This window comes from Podarcis filfolensis (genome assembly GCF_964270895.1).
Source record: "Podarcis filfolensis genome assembly, chromosome: 5".
Taxonomy (NCBI): Eukaryota; Metazoa; Chordata; class Lepidosauria; order Squamata; family Lacertidae; genus Podarcis; species Podarcis filfolensis.
In genome coordinates this window covers 70,425,863-70,445,020 of record NC_139608.1, presented here as the reverse complement: position 1 = coordinate 70,445,020, position 19,158 = coordinate 70,425,863, and the positions used below count along the sequence as shown (strand labels likewise).

The window sequence follows — 19,158 nt, the reverse complement described above, 5'->3', positions numbered from 1 at the left end:
AACCAGGAAGAGATGCTCCAGTGATGGCCACAGATGAGGAGACTGACGGATCAGACTATGGTTCTTCAGAATACAAAGTAGGTGACTTAATTTAGATAAATAAAAGCATCAACCTCACTCACTGGAAACTGGAAGGAGGCATGTCATTTAGTGTTGGGGCTTTTCTCCACGGTCACTAAAAGCATGTCAAAGACTCTTTTGGTTACTGTGTAAGAATCTAGTGTGTGTCTTTTTAAATGTCCCTTATCCATGTAGCTTGTGCACAAAGGAAGGGAACACGATATCTATGCTACTCTTTACCACCTTTTTAAAAAACTGAATATATTTGCATTCATGTGTAAGAGTAATATAGGGGTGATGAGTTCAGAGTATAAAAATGATTGCAAACTAAATCAAAATGTTTATGTCGTAGACATTACTGGAGGACATGAGAGAGACTGCTGTGTTTACTGGCTTAAAAGTAATCTGTCTCAATATGTGCTCCCACATTACAGGTTGAGAATTTGGGAGTACAACAAAATTTTGCAAATAATAACTTTTAAAAGTCTTGGACAATGGGAGAGTTGTCCTACTTGTCACTAGTCACATTTTTAAAAATATATATCCAATAGCTGCTTGTGACACTTGTTCAACCATACTCCACAAAGTAACCACATAAACAGAGTGATTTGGGTGGGAGCAGGACAGCATTTTCCTTAGCAAACAATATTGTGGTGGAGTCAGTGGTTCGAAGTTGTGAAGGCCTAGAAGACATCATGTATTTGGACTTTCAGAAATGTTTTGATAACTCCTTATTTCCTTATCAAACTTTTACACCTAGGGCACCCTCTTCCTTATGCGAAGTTACCTTGGAAGAAGGGAAATAGAAATCAGATACAGTGGTACCTCGGGTTAAGTACTTAATTCGTTCCGGAGATCTGTTCTTAACCTGAAACTGTTCTTAACCTGAAGCACCACTTTAGCTAATGGGGCCTCCTGCTGCCGCCGCGACCCCGGAGAATGATTTCTGTTCTTATCCTGAAGCAAAGTTCTTAACCTGAAGCACTATTTCTGGGTTAGCGGAGTGTGTAACCTGAAGCGTATGTAACCTGAAGCGTATGTAACCCGAGGTACCACTGTAGAAGGAATTATCCCACCTAAACAGACCAAGCCTAATCCACACCCATGCCAACAATGGGACGATACTCATACATACAAAGGATCCTGGCCAGGGATCCTTTGTATTAAGCAAAAAATAGGAGCATGGTGAGACATGAGCTAAAGAGGTGCATCATGCAGACACATGTTGCCTCTTAGTGGGGTTTGCTATGTACTAGCACTGCTTTTATAGGGACATGGAATGGGGAGCAAAGTCCTGTGCCCCAGAATGCTAGAGTTGCAAAACTCTGCCAAAAGCTATATTCTAGGAATCAAGAAATTCTCCATTTCTCCTCTTCTCATACAGTACTTGGGAGCATCCATTAGGCAGGCCCAGAGTAGCAAAGTCCGGTCCCAGGTTCAGCTTGATCTTCACACTTCACATCCGCTAGACCCACCCTGCTCCTTTGTTCTCAGCCTCTGTAAGAATAAAACCATTCACACAAATGTAACCTTTCTGCTATGTGGTCGCTAAGCAGTTGCTAAAGACATTCTGGCTTGGTATCAAGATTACTGCTACAACAATGCAAAGCTTCATTTATGCCAAGTTTCCAGTCTGTCAGGGTTAGAGACGCTTAACTTTAAAATGAAAGGACAAGGGTTGAATTAAGAGGAATGAGAGATATTTTTAAAGCCTTATGTGTAATAAAGAATTAACATATAATAAGCACCAATAATAATAATAATGATAATAATAATAATAATATATTTAATAATAATATAATATAATATAATATAATATAATATAATATAATATAATATAATGCCTTGCGTGCCCTGGTCCATGGGGTCACAAAGAGTCAGACATGACAAAAGGACTAAACAACAACAACAAGCACCAATTAATTTACTACGTTGCCAAATGCACAAGTTGACCATGGTGCTTCTGCTTTATTAGGGCTTGCCAACCATGTTTGGAACCATGTTTATATAATACAAGGGAAGGCTGCCCTAATTTATCCTTCTCTTTTTGTATGCATTTTTGGTTGAGGAAGTGCTTCACAAAATTTGGAGACGCTGTGTTTTAGTTCAAATATTGGTTTGGGAACTGCAAATTAGGTAGGCTTGTATGAAAGTGCAAATGGAGAAAAGAATCTCCCTCTTTGGAGGATTTCTGTGGCATGTGCTTGGCTTTCTCCTTAAGAGATTAGCTTTCTACAGGAAGTGTGTGGTAATTCACACACATAATTTTTATGAACCCACAGAACAGCATATACCGTATTTTCCGGCGCATAAGACGACTGGGCGTATAAGACGACCTCCAACTTTTCCTGTTAAAATATAGAGTTTGGGATATACTGGCCGTATAAGACTACCCCCGCCTGCAGCAAGCGCTGCCAGAGGCAGAGTGTGCACCCCTCTGTCGCCGCCGCCACCACAGCAGCCCGAGGCGAGGTGAGCGAGCCCCGATCAGTCGTCCAGCAAAGTGGCGGGCTGCGCTCACCGGCTGGTAGTTCTGGCTGCAGGGTGGCCCAGCTGCGGGTGGCCCAGCTGACTTCCCAAGGGGATATTTTTCAGTTTGGTTTCAAGTCTGGGACACATCGTATGCAAGGACTGTGGTCATTTAAAAGTCTTTGAAGCTGCGGCAGAATCAGCATTTGGTGGGGGGAACGAAACCGAAACCTACCACCCGGAGGGAGGGAGGCCGGGCCCAGCTCCCTCCCTTCCTCCGGGAAAAGGCCCTGAACGGCTGCCTCGGCCTCCGCCACCCTCACCTGTGGGGATGCTCTGCCCAGAATGCATGCGGTGGCCAATGAACATGCGCTGTGCCGGTACGGAAGAGGTGGAGCCTCGCACTGCGTCACAGGAGGCCGGGACAGACGGTAATTCAGAATCCGCTTATTTGGAAGAACAGTTGGCTCAAACCAGTGAAAGTTTTAAGATCAGCTTTTAAGAAAATTGGATGCAGAAGCTATTGGGATGGGGGGGATGTACACTTCATGGTCCCTTTTTCTGCAAAACAAATTTGTATTTTCTTCAAGTTTTCCTCCAATGTATTCTGTCTTAATTCTGTGACCTAATGATATTCCCCCCATGATCACTAGAGGGTGCTAGTGCATAAATACAGCTGTTGGATTCTTCACTACAAGTGGGCAAAAAACAGCTTGGCAGTTCCACTGTATAGTACGTACTTGTCTTTAAGCTTTCATGAATATACTTTTTTCTTCTTCTCTCAGTCTCCTGCCTCTTTTCCATGGCTTACTTAGTAATGTAATACTTTCATATAAAGGGCTTAAACTGTGGCCTATATACAAATGCAAACTTCACACCCTGAAAGATAAGAAGGGAGTGTCTTACTGATACATTAAGCTAGAATGAGAAAGTGGTTTGGCCAAGGTCAGACAAAGCAAAGAGTTCTGACCATTTTACCTGCATTTCACACTGATAGTTCTTCTGCTTTTCCTTTCCTGCTGTTACAGTAACCAACACAGAAGTCTGTCTGATGTCTTATTTACTTATGGTAACCAGAGAAACTCCTAACCACAGAACAGAGCCAGTACAGACCTGCCTACAATCCTCCCCATACACACCTATGTGGGAGCACGATCCATTGAACTTAATCTCCTTTCTTCTGAGTAGGCATCCATAGGATTACACTGTGGGGTACTTTTAATTGTATTTTACTAATGACAGATGTGCTGACACCAAGTTCAAAGGCTATTTTTTATGGATGCAACATTTCACTGATGAATAAAGTAATCTGTTAAGACACTTTTAATTTATTAAAATGTGCCCTTGATTAATTGGGAAGCATAAAAAATAATAAAGAGTACATACTTTAAAAATCCACAGAAAAGCTATTCACCTTACTCTCACTTTGTAGCACAGGAAGAAATACCTCTTTTAAGATGGAACCAACCACAAAACATCTGTGCATCATGCACAAATAAAGTTATACTTTTAGCTTCAGAACTATAATTCTTACATGCAGATTTATTCAGATGGAATAAATTCATTGATCAATCAATTAAAATTCATGTAATTAACAAGCTAAGGCTAAAGCTATTTTTATTTATTTATACTAAACTTCACCAGCAGGGGTCTCCTTCTAAGAAGGGGTCACCTACGTTTAAAATTCAGGGTGCTGCTAATTTGAATTTTAAATGGTTTCCTTAATCTGTAATGCAAACATATGGAATAATGTGAATTTTATGACACATGTATTCGTTCTTCCAAGGAGGCCAGGAATACAAGATGGTACCTCACAGGATTGCTGAAATATAATGAATGACCCAGAATTACCTGGCACACTTTCTAGCTGAGTCAAAATTTGAAATCAAGTCTTTCCAATCAAAGCCCAACCTTCTGTGTGATTATACTGCGTTATCTCTCACATGCATACATAAATGCAAACACATCCCAGGTAAATACCATGCAAATTCAGAGATATATTCTGTCAAATGAGGCTTGGCTCTAGGTAACCATGCACAGAACACTCAAAGTTGTTTTAAGTGTAATGTGTGCAAAAGGCTCTCAGTGTTTGTCTTTGCTATGAACTTTTAATGGTCACACCTTCCTTTCACAGAATTTTAGGAATTGTTTTCTGGAGGGTTTTTCAATGTTTTTTTCCTAACAGGGAGTTGTACAGTTTTTTGGGGGAGAAGCAGTGGTGTAGCATGGGGCGGGGGGCAAAGGGGCAGTTGCCCTGGGTACAAAATTGTTAAGGGCGCAAAATTTCAACACCTGGTGCTGCCTCAATACAGCTGCGTGCTTCTGTCACTGGACTCTGTTGAAAACGGTTTCTCCATGCAAACCAAGTAGTGACCTCTCCAGACAGTTGAATGACTCTTTACTTTCTTTCTTTTGCAGCTGCAGTCTCCTGGGTGACTCGGTCACCATTAGGCAGTTGAATGCGCATGCGTACTCCATCTATTTCTTTCCTTCCTTCCTTCCTTCCCTCCCACCCACCCCTCCATGCAGTCCTGGGTGCTGGGAACCCATGCCACACCACTGGGGAGGAGTTACTAGAGTTGGGGGTGGGCGGTAAATATGCACTGCTTCATTACTGTATAGACATGCTCTTAAACTTTCTGTTAAGTTTCTGAGGTAAAGTAAATAATAAGAAAGTAATTTATAGCAGAAAGTATGGTGCGAACTGGTAACATTTATTCACTTCTAGTTTTCAAGCACAGCAGTAAAATGGAGAGTTGTATATTTGGGGCGACTGAGCAGAATACACTGCAGTCTGCTTTAGCGATAATCGTGGTATCTAGGCCATTTTAGTGCAGTCGTTTTTTTCATCCTGACATGCATCAGCCTCATTCCCTCAAGTGGTGATGCAGGTGCTGCTTCAACATTAGGCAGCAGTGGGTTCTGCAGCTGACACTGTCTGATGTCGACTGTGTGTGGCCTTCATAAATCCAGTCTGCTTCTAGAGTAAAGCCCGAGTGCAATCTCTCTGCGTCTACAGCATCCAACTAACCCATCTTAGCCCTTAGTTTGTTTTTGAAAATTAAGCTTTATTTATTTTTAGATCAGCTTTTTAGCTTTAGCTTTTAGCGACATGTCTGTTGGCCTCTCCTTAATGTTATATTTCCTCAGTTTGCTGTTCACTTTTACCTTAAAAGCTCTTGCATGACCACCAGCTGGCAGGATCCTCTCCACCTTTGCTGGTGTCACGTTTCTCAGGAGACCTACTTGCCCTTCACAAATGCACACTCCTGGTGTGTTATATGCCACAAAAATAGTTCCTCCAGCGAGCGCTGTTTTAAACTGGCTAGTGTGTGACCTTTGTATGCGTTCAGAGAATCCCCTCAGGGCATTTACCCCTGATAAAATCTCCTAGTAGGGAACATGAGTATAGGCACCAAGGTCTTGCCGCACAGTGGTGTCTGTTTTTTCTCCCCTCTGCCCTTCAGTAAGGTGAAAATTGTGTCTAAATTCAAACCAGTATTTTCCTGCCATTTCCTGAGTTGTTCTCAGTTCACTGACATGTATTACAAAGAGGTAAAGGCAAGAGAGAGTCATAAATCTGGCTCTTAGCTTCTTACTGCCTCAGTCCTTGGGCTTTACTAGTAGCCCGATGCAAATAAATTTACCACAGCTTTCCTCCACACTAGGAGAAGATTCATCAGTGTAATCTTTCTGCTGGCCGTGCTGCTGCTAAAGATACCAAAGCAGGGTGAAAAGCAAAGACAGAACCCCCCCCCAAAAAAGAAAGGATTAACCAACAATTTACCATAGTTTTTATTATTATTTATTTGTTTATTGGGCTTATATCCCACCTTTCCTTCAAGGAGCCCAAGGTGGTGTACATAGCTTTCCTCCTCCTCATGTTATCCTTAGAACAACCCTCTGAGGTAGGTTCGGCTGAGAGTTAAGTCACCCAGTGAGCTTCATGGCAGAGGGAATGATTAAACACGCCAAGCAAGGAATACACAGTGACTCCGAAGAGGAATCCTACCAATATTATGATTGTATAATTATGTACTGATAAGCCTTAAACCTGTTGACCCTTCGGAGCCTTTTGTGGGTAGCCCACAAAGGCCTTTCTGTAATTTGATGGTGGAAAATAAGAAATCACTCACTTTGTTGCTCAAAGATTAATGTTATGGCGAACAGAGTGTAGGGTGGGGAGATAAATGTTATATTGTTTGCAGGCTACTGATGAACTACCTAATTTGCACTAATCCTCTATGATGGTATCTTAGTAGCTCTTGGGTAGTAGAGCTTTTGATGGCATAAAGGTAAAGGTATCCCTGACCATTGTTAGGTCCAGTCGCGGACGACTTTGGGGTTGCACGCTCATCTCACTCTATAGGCCAAGGGAGCTGGCGTTTGTCTGCAGACAGCTTCTGGGTCATGTGGCCAGCATGACTAAGCCGCTTCTGGCGACACCGTTTACCTTCCCACTGGAGCGGTACCTATTTATCTACTTGCTTTCAAATTGCTAGGTGGGCAGGAGCTGGGACCTAACAACGGGCGCTCATCCCGCTGCGGGGATTCAAACTGCCGACCTTCTGATCGGCAAGCCCTAGGCTCTGTGGTTTAGACCACAGCGCCACCCGCGTCCCTGCGCCACCCGTGTTTTTTTGATGGCATAGTGAACAAGTAATAAGAAAATTTGTTGAGATCTGCCTCTTTTGTAGCTGTATAGTCTCTCTGGTAATGTAGCAACCCTATTTTACCCTTACGTTTGGCATTATCTTAAGTCTAGGACCATTCATCATATTGTTGTGATTTGGGTCATCATCTGGAGCTATTTATTCAAACGTTCCACTGATACTATATATCTATCTTTTCTCTGCTTTCTGACATATTTAGGCCAGAACTGAGTAAAGAATATGGCTGTGTGTATGGTGCAGAGGATAGTTTTCTTATTCTAGAATTCAAGATGTGTGGAATGGAATCAAGGGGAATACATATGTTGTAGTCAGGGCTTTTTTTCAGCCGGAACTTTCTAGAACTCTGTTCTGGCAGGACCTCTCAGGTGGGCGCCATTGCCACTCTAAGAGAACAAGGAAGGCATTCATGGTGAGTTCCAGCACCACTTTGTTTAGAAAAATAGCACTTAAGCAACATGAAATACAGTGGAACCTCGGGTTACAAATGTGATCCGTGCGGGAGGCACGTTCACAACCTGCAGTGCCGCCTGTGCGCACACGTGGGTTGTGATTCGGTGCTTCCACGCATGCGCAAGCACCGTTAACCCGGAAGTAACCCATTCCGGTACTTCTAGGTTCAGCACGGTGCGCAACCTGAAATCGCGTAACCTGAAGCGTCTGTAACCCAAGGTACCACTGTAACATATTTTAAAAAATGATGTTGCAGTGAGTTATAACTTGAGTCTCACATTTTAAAACTAATCTGTCCTGTAGCATCAATTATAAGGATTTCCCTTCTGCTTCTTCTGTTCATTGCTGGCTTTTGGCTGCCATAATTGCAACCTGTCATCATTCTGTCTTCTGATTCAACGGGAGCAAGGCACACATAACAAGGCAGAGTTAGCCTTTGACAAAATGAAAGGTTCTCTCAATAGGCCTGTTCATCCTTTCCAAGAATGTTTTTTGTTTTTTTTACTCACTACTATTATTAGAAGAATGAGGTTTTCCTAAACTTAAGCTTCTCCTTCTTCATTACAATGGAACATTAATATTTTTTAACACCACACACTATGGTGATGTGCTTTATTATATAATCGTGTTTTATTTCACTAGCTTTCCACATTTGGAACTGCAGGCTATTTACACATTTATACCCAGCTTTTTAAGGTGAGTTCACAAAATGGCTTACAGTACTGTAATGAATACTGTTTTAAAAATAACAACCATTAAAAAACAATTTAGTAAAAGTAGTCTAACTATAATTACAGATACAGATAGGTAGCCGTGTTGGTCTGCCATAGTCAAAACAAAAAAAATTTTTTTCCTTCCAGTAGCACCTTAAAGACCAACTAAGTTAGTTCTTGGTATGAGCTTTCGTGTGCATGCACACTTCTTCAGATACTTCTTCAGATACTTCTTCAGTGTATCTGAAGAAGTGTGCATGCACACGAAAGCTCATACCAAGAACTAACTTAGTTGGTCTTTAAGGTGCTACTGGAAGGAAAAAAATTTTTTTTGTTATAATTACAGAAGCCAAGCAGCAGCAGTTAAAAATAAAACTTAGCAACACTTTAATTAAAAAAGCAAAACTAAATTAAGATAAAACCAGCAGTACTGTAAGGAGTAAAAACCCAGCTGAGCATGTAAATTAAAAGTGGATTGCAATAGAAAAGATTCCAAGCCAGTTTAAAGGATAATAAGAATGGGCCATGTGTATATTTCATGAGGTTAAGGTAAAGGGACCCCTGACCATTAGGTCCAGTTGTGACCGATTCTGGGGTTGCGGCGCTCATCTCGCTTTATTGGCCGAGGGAGCCAGAGTACAGCTTCCGGGTCATGTGGCCAGCGTGACTAAGCCGCTTCTGGCGAACCAGAGCAGCGCACGGAAACGCCGTTTACCTTCCTGCCGGAGCGGTACCTATTAATCTACTTGCACTTTGATGTGCTTTCGAACTGCTAGGTTGGCAGGAGATATTTCATGAGAGGGAGCTCCAAATTTTAGGGCCGCTACTGAAAAAGGCCTGTTTCTATTGCCTGTCAGGTTCACATGGGTCTAGGTGGTCCCAAATAAAATTCGGACTGGATTCTGTAGGAAGAGGGATTGGTTGTTAAAGCACTTTGGGAATTGTAACTCTCTGAGAGGAATAGGAGTTCCTTAATAACTCTCACCACCCTTAACAAACGACAGTTCCCAGAATTCTTTGGGGGTAGCCATGGCTGTTAAAGTGTGTTAAATGTATGGTGTGGTTATGGCCTTGTATTCCTGTCTCAAGATTTTCTGGAAAATAATGTGGGCAGTGCAATCCTGTGCAGGTCTACTCAGAAGTAATTCCTACTGAGGTCAAAGGAACTTACTACCAAGTAAGTGGGTACTGTATCACGGCCTAGGTGTATCAGTTTGTCTAATCTAAAGGGAAGTTAGCTGAGGTGTTGGTTGTAGATTCCCCCACCCCTTCACGCTTAGCAAGATACTTTAAGTAAGATATCAGCATCACTGCCCAAGCTATATTTAAGCTTGCAGTGTATTCCCATATTTAGTAAGACCTTTTGTCATCCACTTAAGTGTATATGTGTGAATGTGCACGTAGCTTGTGAGGTCTGGTGAACCAAGAAATTGAGAATGGCTTAATGGTTTCTCAGATTTTTTGAGCTTCAGTCCCAATCCCCTTTCTCACAACCATTTTATTTTTTTAAAAAGCAATATAATGGGGATATTTTTAAAGGGTTGAAGCATTAGCACTGGGAGAGGATTTCTTTTAACCCTTTCTCTGATCTAAATTGCTCCACAAAGCTCATTAACCCCAGAGTGGCAGTGGAATAAGTCTATGTGAGGCCAATAGAAGTTTCAGGAGGGTGGATTTAGACTGTGAAGCCAACATGGGAAGGAAATGGACCAAAAAGGCAATAAAATGAAAAAGAAACCCTTGCCCTGTGCCACTGCTCCCAATTCAACTGAGAGCACTTTGCCGCTACTTTTAATCAACAACAACAACAGTTGAGTTTGATCTGATCATGGATCTTTGATGTCACATGTAGTTTGTACTCAAAATGTACTGTATGTCTCGGCCTTCCCAACCAAGACTGGGATCTAAAAGAGCCACATAAAGAGCTACAGATAGAAAAGGGGAATTCTTAAATTTCCAGTGAATTTGGATGAGAAGAGAGTACAAAACTTTCTGCATACCACCTATAGATTTTCAGAATTTATTATAGATTGACCAGATAACCTTTTTGGCAGATATACTTGAAGAACAGTGCTAAGACAAAGCTATGTTGATCATAAATTGTATGTGTGTGTGCATTGGTTTCTGCACACTGTACTCAGGATGCAGGGTAAGGCCTGCAGGCAAAGAGGAGCAATTCAAGGTGGGAACTTTAGTGGAAATTTGGATGTGAACACTGATGAAGCATCAAAGAGCTTTGTTTGGCACAGGACTGCAAAGTATGAGCTGGGAATTCTTTCAATTCCTGCCTTGCACTCCTCTTCCTGCACAAGTCAAGGAAAGAACATTGTATTGTTGCCCAGATGAAGGACCTGATGTCCTCTATTTTATGGAGAAAAAATGTTTTATTTGCAGTATTAGAGGGCAAATGAAAGAGCAAGAACATATTTTTCCCAACACAAAATTCTGTTGCCCCTTTTAGAACTGTTCAAGGCGAATTCTCAAGAATATCATATTTTTAGCCCCATAGGACGCACTTTTTCCCCTCCAAAAATGAAGGGGAAATGTGTGTGTGTCCTATGGGGCGAATACAGGCTTCAGGAAGCTATCCGCAAGACAGCAGCCTGCAGCCCGAAACCCGGGGAGCACCCCGGGCTTCGGGCAGATATCCACAAGCCTGGAGAGCCCGGCGGATAGCAGCCTGTTCTGGGGGCTGGGGTCGGGGGAAGCTTGGGCTTCCCCCGCCCCCAGCCCCGCAAGCTCCGGGAGCGCAATCTCGCCATCGCTCCCGGACCCCCAGCCCCAGGCTAAAAACGAAGCCAGGACAGCTAGCGGGATCCATCCCGCACGCTGTTATGGCTTCTTTGCTCTTTGGGGCTCGGGGGGATTTCCCCCCCCCCTTTATTCCCCCCCCCCCCAAATAAGTGCGCCCTATAGGGCGAAAAATACGGTACTTAATTGCTCTGTGGTGTCCTCACTTCTACACAGCGTACACTTATCTCAACTACACTGAAAACTGCAGCTGCAAATACAGGCATGCATTTTCCCCAGCCCCTTGTTTATCTGCTCAGGAAATCCTGTTAATTTCATGGGTTTGGCCAGGCCAAGTGTAGCCTGGTTCCTTTAACATTTGGGAAATGAATCAGGACAGGACAGAGCAAGAAAGACATTTAAATATAATCAACATTAAAATGACCATCTTCTCTGTTTATTTCATGTACCTGGTGAACTGGGCTCTTGCCAATTAAAGTTCCTCGTAATATTAGTTAAAAAGTAACCAGTAATATGTTATATATACCTGTATGTTTCTTTCCATAAGGCAAGAAACAGCTTGGGAGGTGGGATTTAAAATTACAGTGGAACCACGGAAGCTGAACAATTTGGAACCGAAATGCTGAAAACCTGGAAGTAATTGCTTCCGTTTTCGAAGGTGCCTTTTGAAGGTGATTTTGCAGCCAGCCCGTTGATCCTGAGTTTTCAAATGCTTCGAAAGTTGAACGGTCTTCTGGAATAGATTACGTTCGAAACCTGAGGTTCTACTGTATCCGGAAAATAGTGCAGGGGGAAGGATTGATCTCTCCATCCTCCAATACTATGGTCCTGAGTTGATTTCCCCCTCTATCTTTCCATGTCATATTATCGTTGGGTCAGAAGATTTCTGATGCCATGGGCCCTTCCTAAGGTCATAATCCTGTGTCTGGGATGTACCCTGTCAAACTTCAGATGAGGGATCACATGAAAGAATGAATGGAGGGACGGAGAAGAATCCTGGCTTGTACACACATAAAACCAGAGGTCCAGGAAAAGCCTTTTAGCATGCCCTCTGACATCAAGTCTTTGAGGTGGAATGATGTTTTTCTATTTTGGGATGGAGTAACATTCCATCGCTTGAGCTTTGTCTTGTAATATGAAGGGGTACCGGCAGAACCACAAACCCATGTTTAAAGTACATCCAATGCACATTTAAAGCACATGATTCCCCCCAAATCCTCCTGGGAACTGTAGTTTGTTGAGAGCACTGGAGATGGTAGCTCTGTGAGAGGTAAACTATAGTTCCTAGGCTTTATGCCTTGCTTTACAGGACAAATATGACAACTATCCTGTTCTCTGACGCTGAGGCTATGGAGGAACTGGCAGCTAGCGTGCCCTTGATATATGAGGGACAGCAAAGGAATGTGGCCAGGCAACTATTTAGCATTAACTAGTTAAAATGTCCTACAAACCTGCCAAGACCTGCTGCTCCTTGGAAAAACTGGCATATTCTTGGGACTTGCTTCCATGATCTTACAGATTTGGAGTCAGGATTTTATAACGAGAGTATATAGAAATGTACAGCTCCCAATTACCTATCCCACTCTTACAGCCGGATCCTATGCGTGACTTAAAAAATGCATATAGTTCTAATCCTTTGGGTACCGCTGTAAAATCTGCTGGTAGGGTAAATCTTACGCTTACAGTAATATATTACCGTAAAAAGTCTTTTTTTGTTTTGTTTTAAAGGTGCTTATTATATCTCAGGCACATTATGCTTCCCTAATGCAGCAAGGTCAGGACACATAACGCTCTTTGATTTACCAGCTTCCAAACAAAGCAGGTCGAACAGCCCTTGTTGCAAATACTATTCCGAAGGGTGGGAGAGAGCCGAGAAAGAAAAATCCGAGAGGATGCTGCATCATCGGCGTCCTCGTCAGCAGGTCACATGACAGCGACTTGGGCAACGCCCACATTGCTGAGCAGACGGTCGAGTGTCTAGAAGTAGCGTGCGCGTGTCTGTCTTATCCGTTCCGCTGCCTGTTTTCCTTTCGCTAATAATAGCAGAAGGCAAAATGCACCAGCCACAGCCTTAGCAAGCGCTTGGGTCAAATATTGCGCGCTGCTTTCAAAATGCATGCATTTCTTTTGCAGTGACACAGCAGTTCCGCTGTCTTTTTTGGGGGTATAATTTATTTAAAGCCTGTTTGCTGCGTGCTTTCACAGTTCCGCCCTTGCGTGCTCAAGGAGTTGCGCTTTTCGGCGCAGAGATGTTCTGCCTTAGGAAAGCAATGAAAATGCATTGCCCATCTGTAGGGAGCTGACCCGAGCCTGGCGGTGGTCTGGATCTCTTTCTCCCGGAAGGTGTTGAGAGCGGGTATAGGCCATTAAAACACGTCTTGAGGATGTGTAGGGACGTGAGGAACGTGCACGGATGCATGCCCGTCCGGGGTGACCATGGCCATGCATCCTCCCCTTCCTGCACATAGAAGGCAGCGGAGGTTGTCCATCAAACCGGCAGCGGCGGGAGGAGGAGGGTGTGGAAATCGCTTCTTTCGCGACCGCTCCTTGAACAGCCAATCGCAAGGCAGGAAGTGGGCAGGTTTATAGTCGGTCGCTATCGCGTGGAGGGAAAGGAGGAGGGAAAGAGAGAGAGAGCGCGTTGCATTTTATATTTATATATTTTACCCTGTGAGGCTGAACCAAGGACCTCTAGAATCTTTCGCTTGTAAGAAGAAAGGGGAGGAGAGAAACGGATCGCTTTGCATCCTTGCAAATTTCAGCTGCCCTCCCCCGCCCCAATTGTGCTGGTTAGCAAAACCACCCTGGGAAAAAGCTCTTATTTAACCAGACAGAATGATAGCTGCTCAGCTTCTGGCCTATTACTTCACAGAATTAAAGGATGATCAGGTCAAAAAGGTAAGGTACAAAGCGAACGTCCTTAAAAACCTGCAGGTTCAAGTTCTTCAGTCTTGATGGGGGTGGGAGGGATAATTATTTTTTTATTAAAAAACCTATGGGGTGCATAATTTGTGTTTATATATACGTATGTACATGCATTTCTTAGCATCCAGAATATTAAACTGGCATCATTTATTTTATCTTTTAACCTCTGCCTTGATCATATAGGTTTTTTGGGTTGGCTTTTTTTTAAAAAAAAGCTTGAAAGATCCGGCCCATTGCAAGGTTTCCGAACGGGCTGCAGTGTCCTTGAAGCAGGATGTAGATGTCAGAGCAGCGATGAGTAACGCAACAATCATGGTTTACTCCCCTTCTCTCTCCCCCGCCCCCCCCCGTCTGAGTTGGATCCGTCTATCATGTGTTTATTACTATAAAGGGCTGGTCATCCGCTAAGTAACTGTGGGAATTGTGGACTAGGTCTTTTATGAATGTGAGCATTCAGGGCCTACTGAAATCGTGTATACAGATGCGTGTTTAGGGCCGGGTAAAAACAGGTGCATTCTTTGTAACTCTGCAATGATAAGCCTCTAGACACAAAAGAGAGCCTTGGGTTACCTGAATGACTAACAGGTTTCTTTTGTGGCACGGGTTTTTTGTGGACTAGAGCATAATCTGCGTCTTGAATCTTCCCTCTGGAATTTGTTACCAAGACAGGTGCTGGATTTACCTGTAGGTTGCTCTTCTGGGATTGGTAGCAATCGTAAGGAGATAGCAGGACCCCACAAAAGGGGCTGATAAGGCTAAGCTTGTTAATTAGATTCCAAAGATGTAAATGGTTTGATAGGTAAAAAAGTAAAATTGGGCATTTTGCTGAGCTGGATTTATTATATTCACTTTGGTCCCATATTGCCCAGGAGGTCTCTTAAGGACACCATCCCAGAAATATGGGGGAAATATCTCCTTTTCAGGAGAGATGTATAGTAGGCCTCTACCTGGGCACTGGGCCAATATTTTAACAGGTTAACTTGCCCAGTGCTGTAAGTTGAGCTAATGAGCATGTTTTGCAGCAATAATATTTTATTAGGCAGATGTTAGTGTTTCTGTGTTTCAGAAATGCGTTGCTGATAAGGGAGGGATCTGATTATCATGGAGAGGAAATAATAAATAATCCAATATAAAATTACAAGAAAGAAATCATCATAGACATTTTCTACTTTGCTTCAGAAATGTAGTTTTCTACCCTATCATCGGTGTTTTCCTATGGAGGCCTGTCATGATGACTGTATGGTTGCTTGCATGTTAAACAAAACTGTGAACTCAAAACAAGCTTCATTACTTACCATCACCTTTCCATGTGTTGGTATTTTATCACTTTTGCAGCATTTGGAATTTTTCTGGGAAACTGATATTTGGCCTGTTTAGATTGATGAGGTTTTAAAAATAATGCAGATATCATCATCAAGCTCATAGTACTGAAGGCACACTTGAAAATGTGCTGGTCATTTTTTGCAAAAGCAGTAAAATAATAATAATAGCTAAGATATATTATAGCCAGACTGTGGAGCTACTATGGCCTGTTTGAATCCGCTTCATGGTCTCTATTCCTCTTCTTTTTTGCATCATCATTTCATTTTTGCATCTGCAATAACTTACAACCTGTTAAAAACTAACATTTTGCAAAACAGTCCAAAGGGGCTAAAACTAACCATTCAAAATAGGAAGTAGTATGCGGACAAATCTTTGTTTCACTGAGTTATTCTGGATTTTATTTTGTGCAAAAACGAACATATCTACTAGTATCAAGCTTATTGTGCAGAAAAGGCTATTGGGGTTTTCTGGGTAGGATGTTCATTCATTAGATCCCAGTGATCTTTTGCCACCCTGTACTGGAAAGGAGAATACTAGCAGATGGGGAAGGGCCGTGTGATTAGCCCTAATCTCTTGATTGTGAGACACATATTCCCCAATAGTGTAGACTTGCATACCTGAAGGAAGTGGCTCACTCATTGTTTTGGGTGTGGTGTGTATAAAGAGAGAGAGAAGGAAGGAAGCCAATTTAGTGGAGTAAGGATAGCCCTGGAGGCCTCTTATCTTGGATGGTGATGCTGAAGCACTGCCTTTAATGCTCCAGCAGTCTTGGTGAGAGTTGCTGTTCAAGCCATCCTTATATGTTTCTCCTTGTATTCAGAATCTTACAGATAGGCATCTACATTCATCCGCCTTACAGAAACATAAAAAATATGTACTCTGGTGTGTTCAGCAAACAAATGACTCCTAGCTTCTTAGATAAGCCACTTGGGGTCAGTAGCACAACTAGGGTGTGCCATTATGGACTCTTACAGCCATGCAGAGTGCCAGGCAAGATGGGACTCGGGCACTGCCCACTTCAAATGATTATAGGAAACAGTTTATAGGAAAAAGTTTGGGTTTGAGTAAGGCACAAGAACTGTTAGCTATGGCTTAGTTTTGGGGGTTTGGAATTTTCCCACCCCTGCCAATAAGTAAATGCTAACTTCAAAAAATGTTAAGGTAAAGGTAAAGGTAAAGGGACCCCTGACCATTAGGTCCAGTCGTGACCGACTCTGGGGTTGCAGCGCTCATCTCGCTTTATTGGCCGAGGGAGTTGGCGTACAGCTTCTGGGTCATGTGGCCAGCACGACTAAGCCGCTTCTGGCGAACCAGAGCAGCGCACGGAAACGCTGTTTACCTTCCCGCTGAAGCGGTGCCTATTTATCTACTTGCACTTTGATGTGCTTTCGAACTGCTAGGTTGGCAGGAGCAGGGACCGAGCAACGGGAGCTCACCCAGTCGTAGGGATTCGAAGGTCAAAAAATATTACCTGCCACTTTAAAACCATACATTTTTGTTTTTGATTAGCCTGAAAACTTTTCTTTCTTTGTCTCAGTAACTTTGTATGGATGTAGCATTTTTATATGTAGCTTGTCTTTTTGTAATATTTTTTTTAAAGTTGTCTGTTGTTGCTTACCTTTTTTGTACACCGCTTAGATACTTAAGGTTTAGGAATTCTTACAAGATTTAGAGAAGGGAACTACAATAAAATGATTGACATGTGTGGGCCAAATGAGTGCTGCTGGGAAATAATGGAAATTATGTAAAGACCAATACATATTGTTAATGTCTGGCTTTATTCCTCAATTCTTGTAGCAGCTAGTGGTATGTTCACCTAACTGGTATAGATTTCAAGGTGCTACATCTAGAATGGCTTTGTAATTCCCTTGGGTAAAATAAAACCCTCAAGGCATGTTTTGCATCTTGGTATGTGATATGATGTGATCACTCACCTTGTGAACATCTCGTATGGTATTATTCTAGGCACGGGGGTGTGGTCTCACAACATTCCACTGGTACATTAAAGAGATCCAGCATGGTGTAGCTCAGTTGTAGCCAAGGTGGCCTTCTCCAGAAACTCGTAACACATGGGAGTCTGGCACCCACAAACTCCTTATAGTATCATAGAATCTTAGAATTGCAGAGTTGGAAGGGACCACAAAGACTCATCTATTCTCCACCCCCATCGTTCAGTCCGGACTCTGGCTGTTTCCCTCATAGCGAGAAGTGAGGTTACAGGGAAGCTGACAGAGGGCTTTCTCGGTAGTGGCACCTGCCCTGTGGAACGCCCTCCCATCAGATGTCAAGGAAATAAGCAGCTATCCTATTTTTAAAAGACATCTGACGGCAGCCCTGTTTAGGGGAGTTTTTAATATTTAATGCTGTATTGTTTTTAACACTTGATTGGGAGCTTCCCAGAGTGGCTTGGGAAACTCAGCCAGATGGGCGGGGTATAAATAATAAATGATTTATTATTATTATTATTATTATTATTATTATTATTATTATTACGCCCTGCAATGCAGGAATCTTTTGCCCAGCGTGGGACTCGAACCTACAACCCTGAGATTAAGAGTCTCTTGCTGTACCAACTGAGCACGATAAGGGCATATTTAACTAAGAAACTGAAAGACGCAACCCATTTATAAGGCATTTATAAGGCACCTTTTTGTGTAAAACCTTTAGATTTCTCCAGAAAGAGAAACAATTGTGTTAGCTTGCCTGCTGAAAGTTTTAAGTTTTGATAGGCCAATGATCCCGGCCAGCCCACAAGGAGCATGTGTGCCAACGTCATAGAATCATAGAGTACAACTCTATGGAAGGGACCCTGAGGATCATCTAGTCCAGCCCCCTGTGATGCAGGAATATGCAACTGTGCTATACGGGGGTTGAACTTGCAACCTTGGCGTTACCAGCTCTGCTGTGGGAAACAGTATGATTGTGACTGACATGAGCCATTCCTAGTGCATGGGTTGCTGCTGTGGAGAGCAGGTCTGGTGGTATTAGCCCTCCACATGTTGATCTGTGAGATTATTAAATTATTACATTTATATTCCACCTTTCCTCTGAAGAACTGAAAGTGGGATACATAGTTTCCCACCCCCCACCCTGTCTTCCTTTTATCCTCAGAACAACTCTGTGAGGTAGGTTAGGCTGAGAGACTGCGACTCTCTCAAGGCCGCACAAGGAGTTTCATGGCTGAGTAGGGATTGGACGAAGTGTTGTAGTTCAGGGGTGAAGCTGGCTCGTAGGCATTTAAGGCATTAAGCTCTTCCCACACCATTTGTCTGTGTAATATCTTTATTTTCGTTTTGTTGATGTGCTGTCTCAGACTGGGAAAGGTGGGTGTCCATGCAAAATGGCTGCTTCTTCCACAAACTTGTTCTTATATTTAGAAATTTGACCTAACATCACACAAGGAGGATGTTACAAGCTCAAGGATGTTGTATCCTTCAATGCTTGTTAAACTACATTTTAAAAGCCTGTTTGATTTCTAAATTATTTGAATTTGTCAAAGGCAAAGTTTATCATTTTTGGATTATTTGTCAGGGGAATGCTAGGGAAGAATGTTGCAGGGCGTGTTTCAGAAATGGCTGTAGATAATAATAGAATCACAGGACGGGAAGGCCATCTAATTCATCCCCTTCTGAGCTCACCCATTCCCCATAGCTCCTAGAGGTGATTACTGTATAGACATCCCAGACCAAAGCAGAAATGAGATGACACAGGACAAAATGGTTCTAGAGGACTTGAGCAAGGAAGCTGAGTCTGAGCTTTGGTTTAAAAACACCTCGATACAGAGCAGCATCCTG

The 19,158-nt window shown here is 42.8% G+C and overlaps 1 protein-coding gene across 2 annotated transcripts in view; it reads left to right on the top strand.

Annotated features, from left to right (window-relative positions):
• Window positions 1-19,158, top strand: part of LOC310762828 (hexokinase-1) — a 49,999-nt gene continuing 30,841 nt past the window's right edge. The window contains exon 1 of one of the 2 annotated variants that reach the window (XM_083614341.1): window positions 1-77. In XM_083614341.1, coding sequence (XP_083470467.1) covers window positions 24-77 — 54 coding nt within the window. In that variant the 5' untranslated portion in view covers window positions 1-23. Of the gene's footprint in view, window positions 78-13,074; window positions 14,015-19,158 lie in introns of those variants that run through there. The other variant, XM_083614340.1, reaches the window with a different exon arrangement.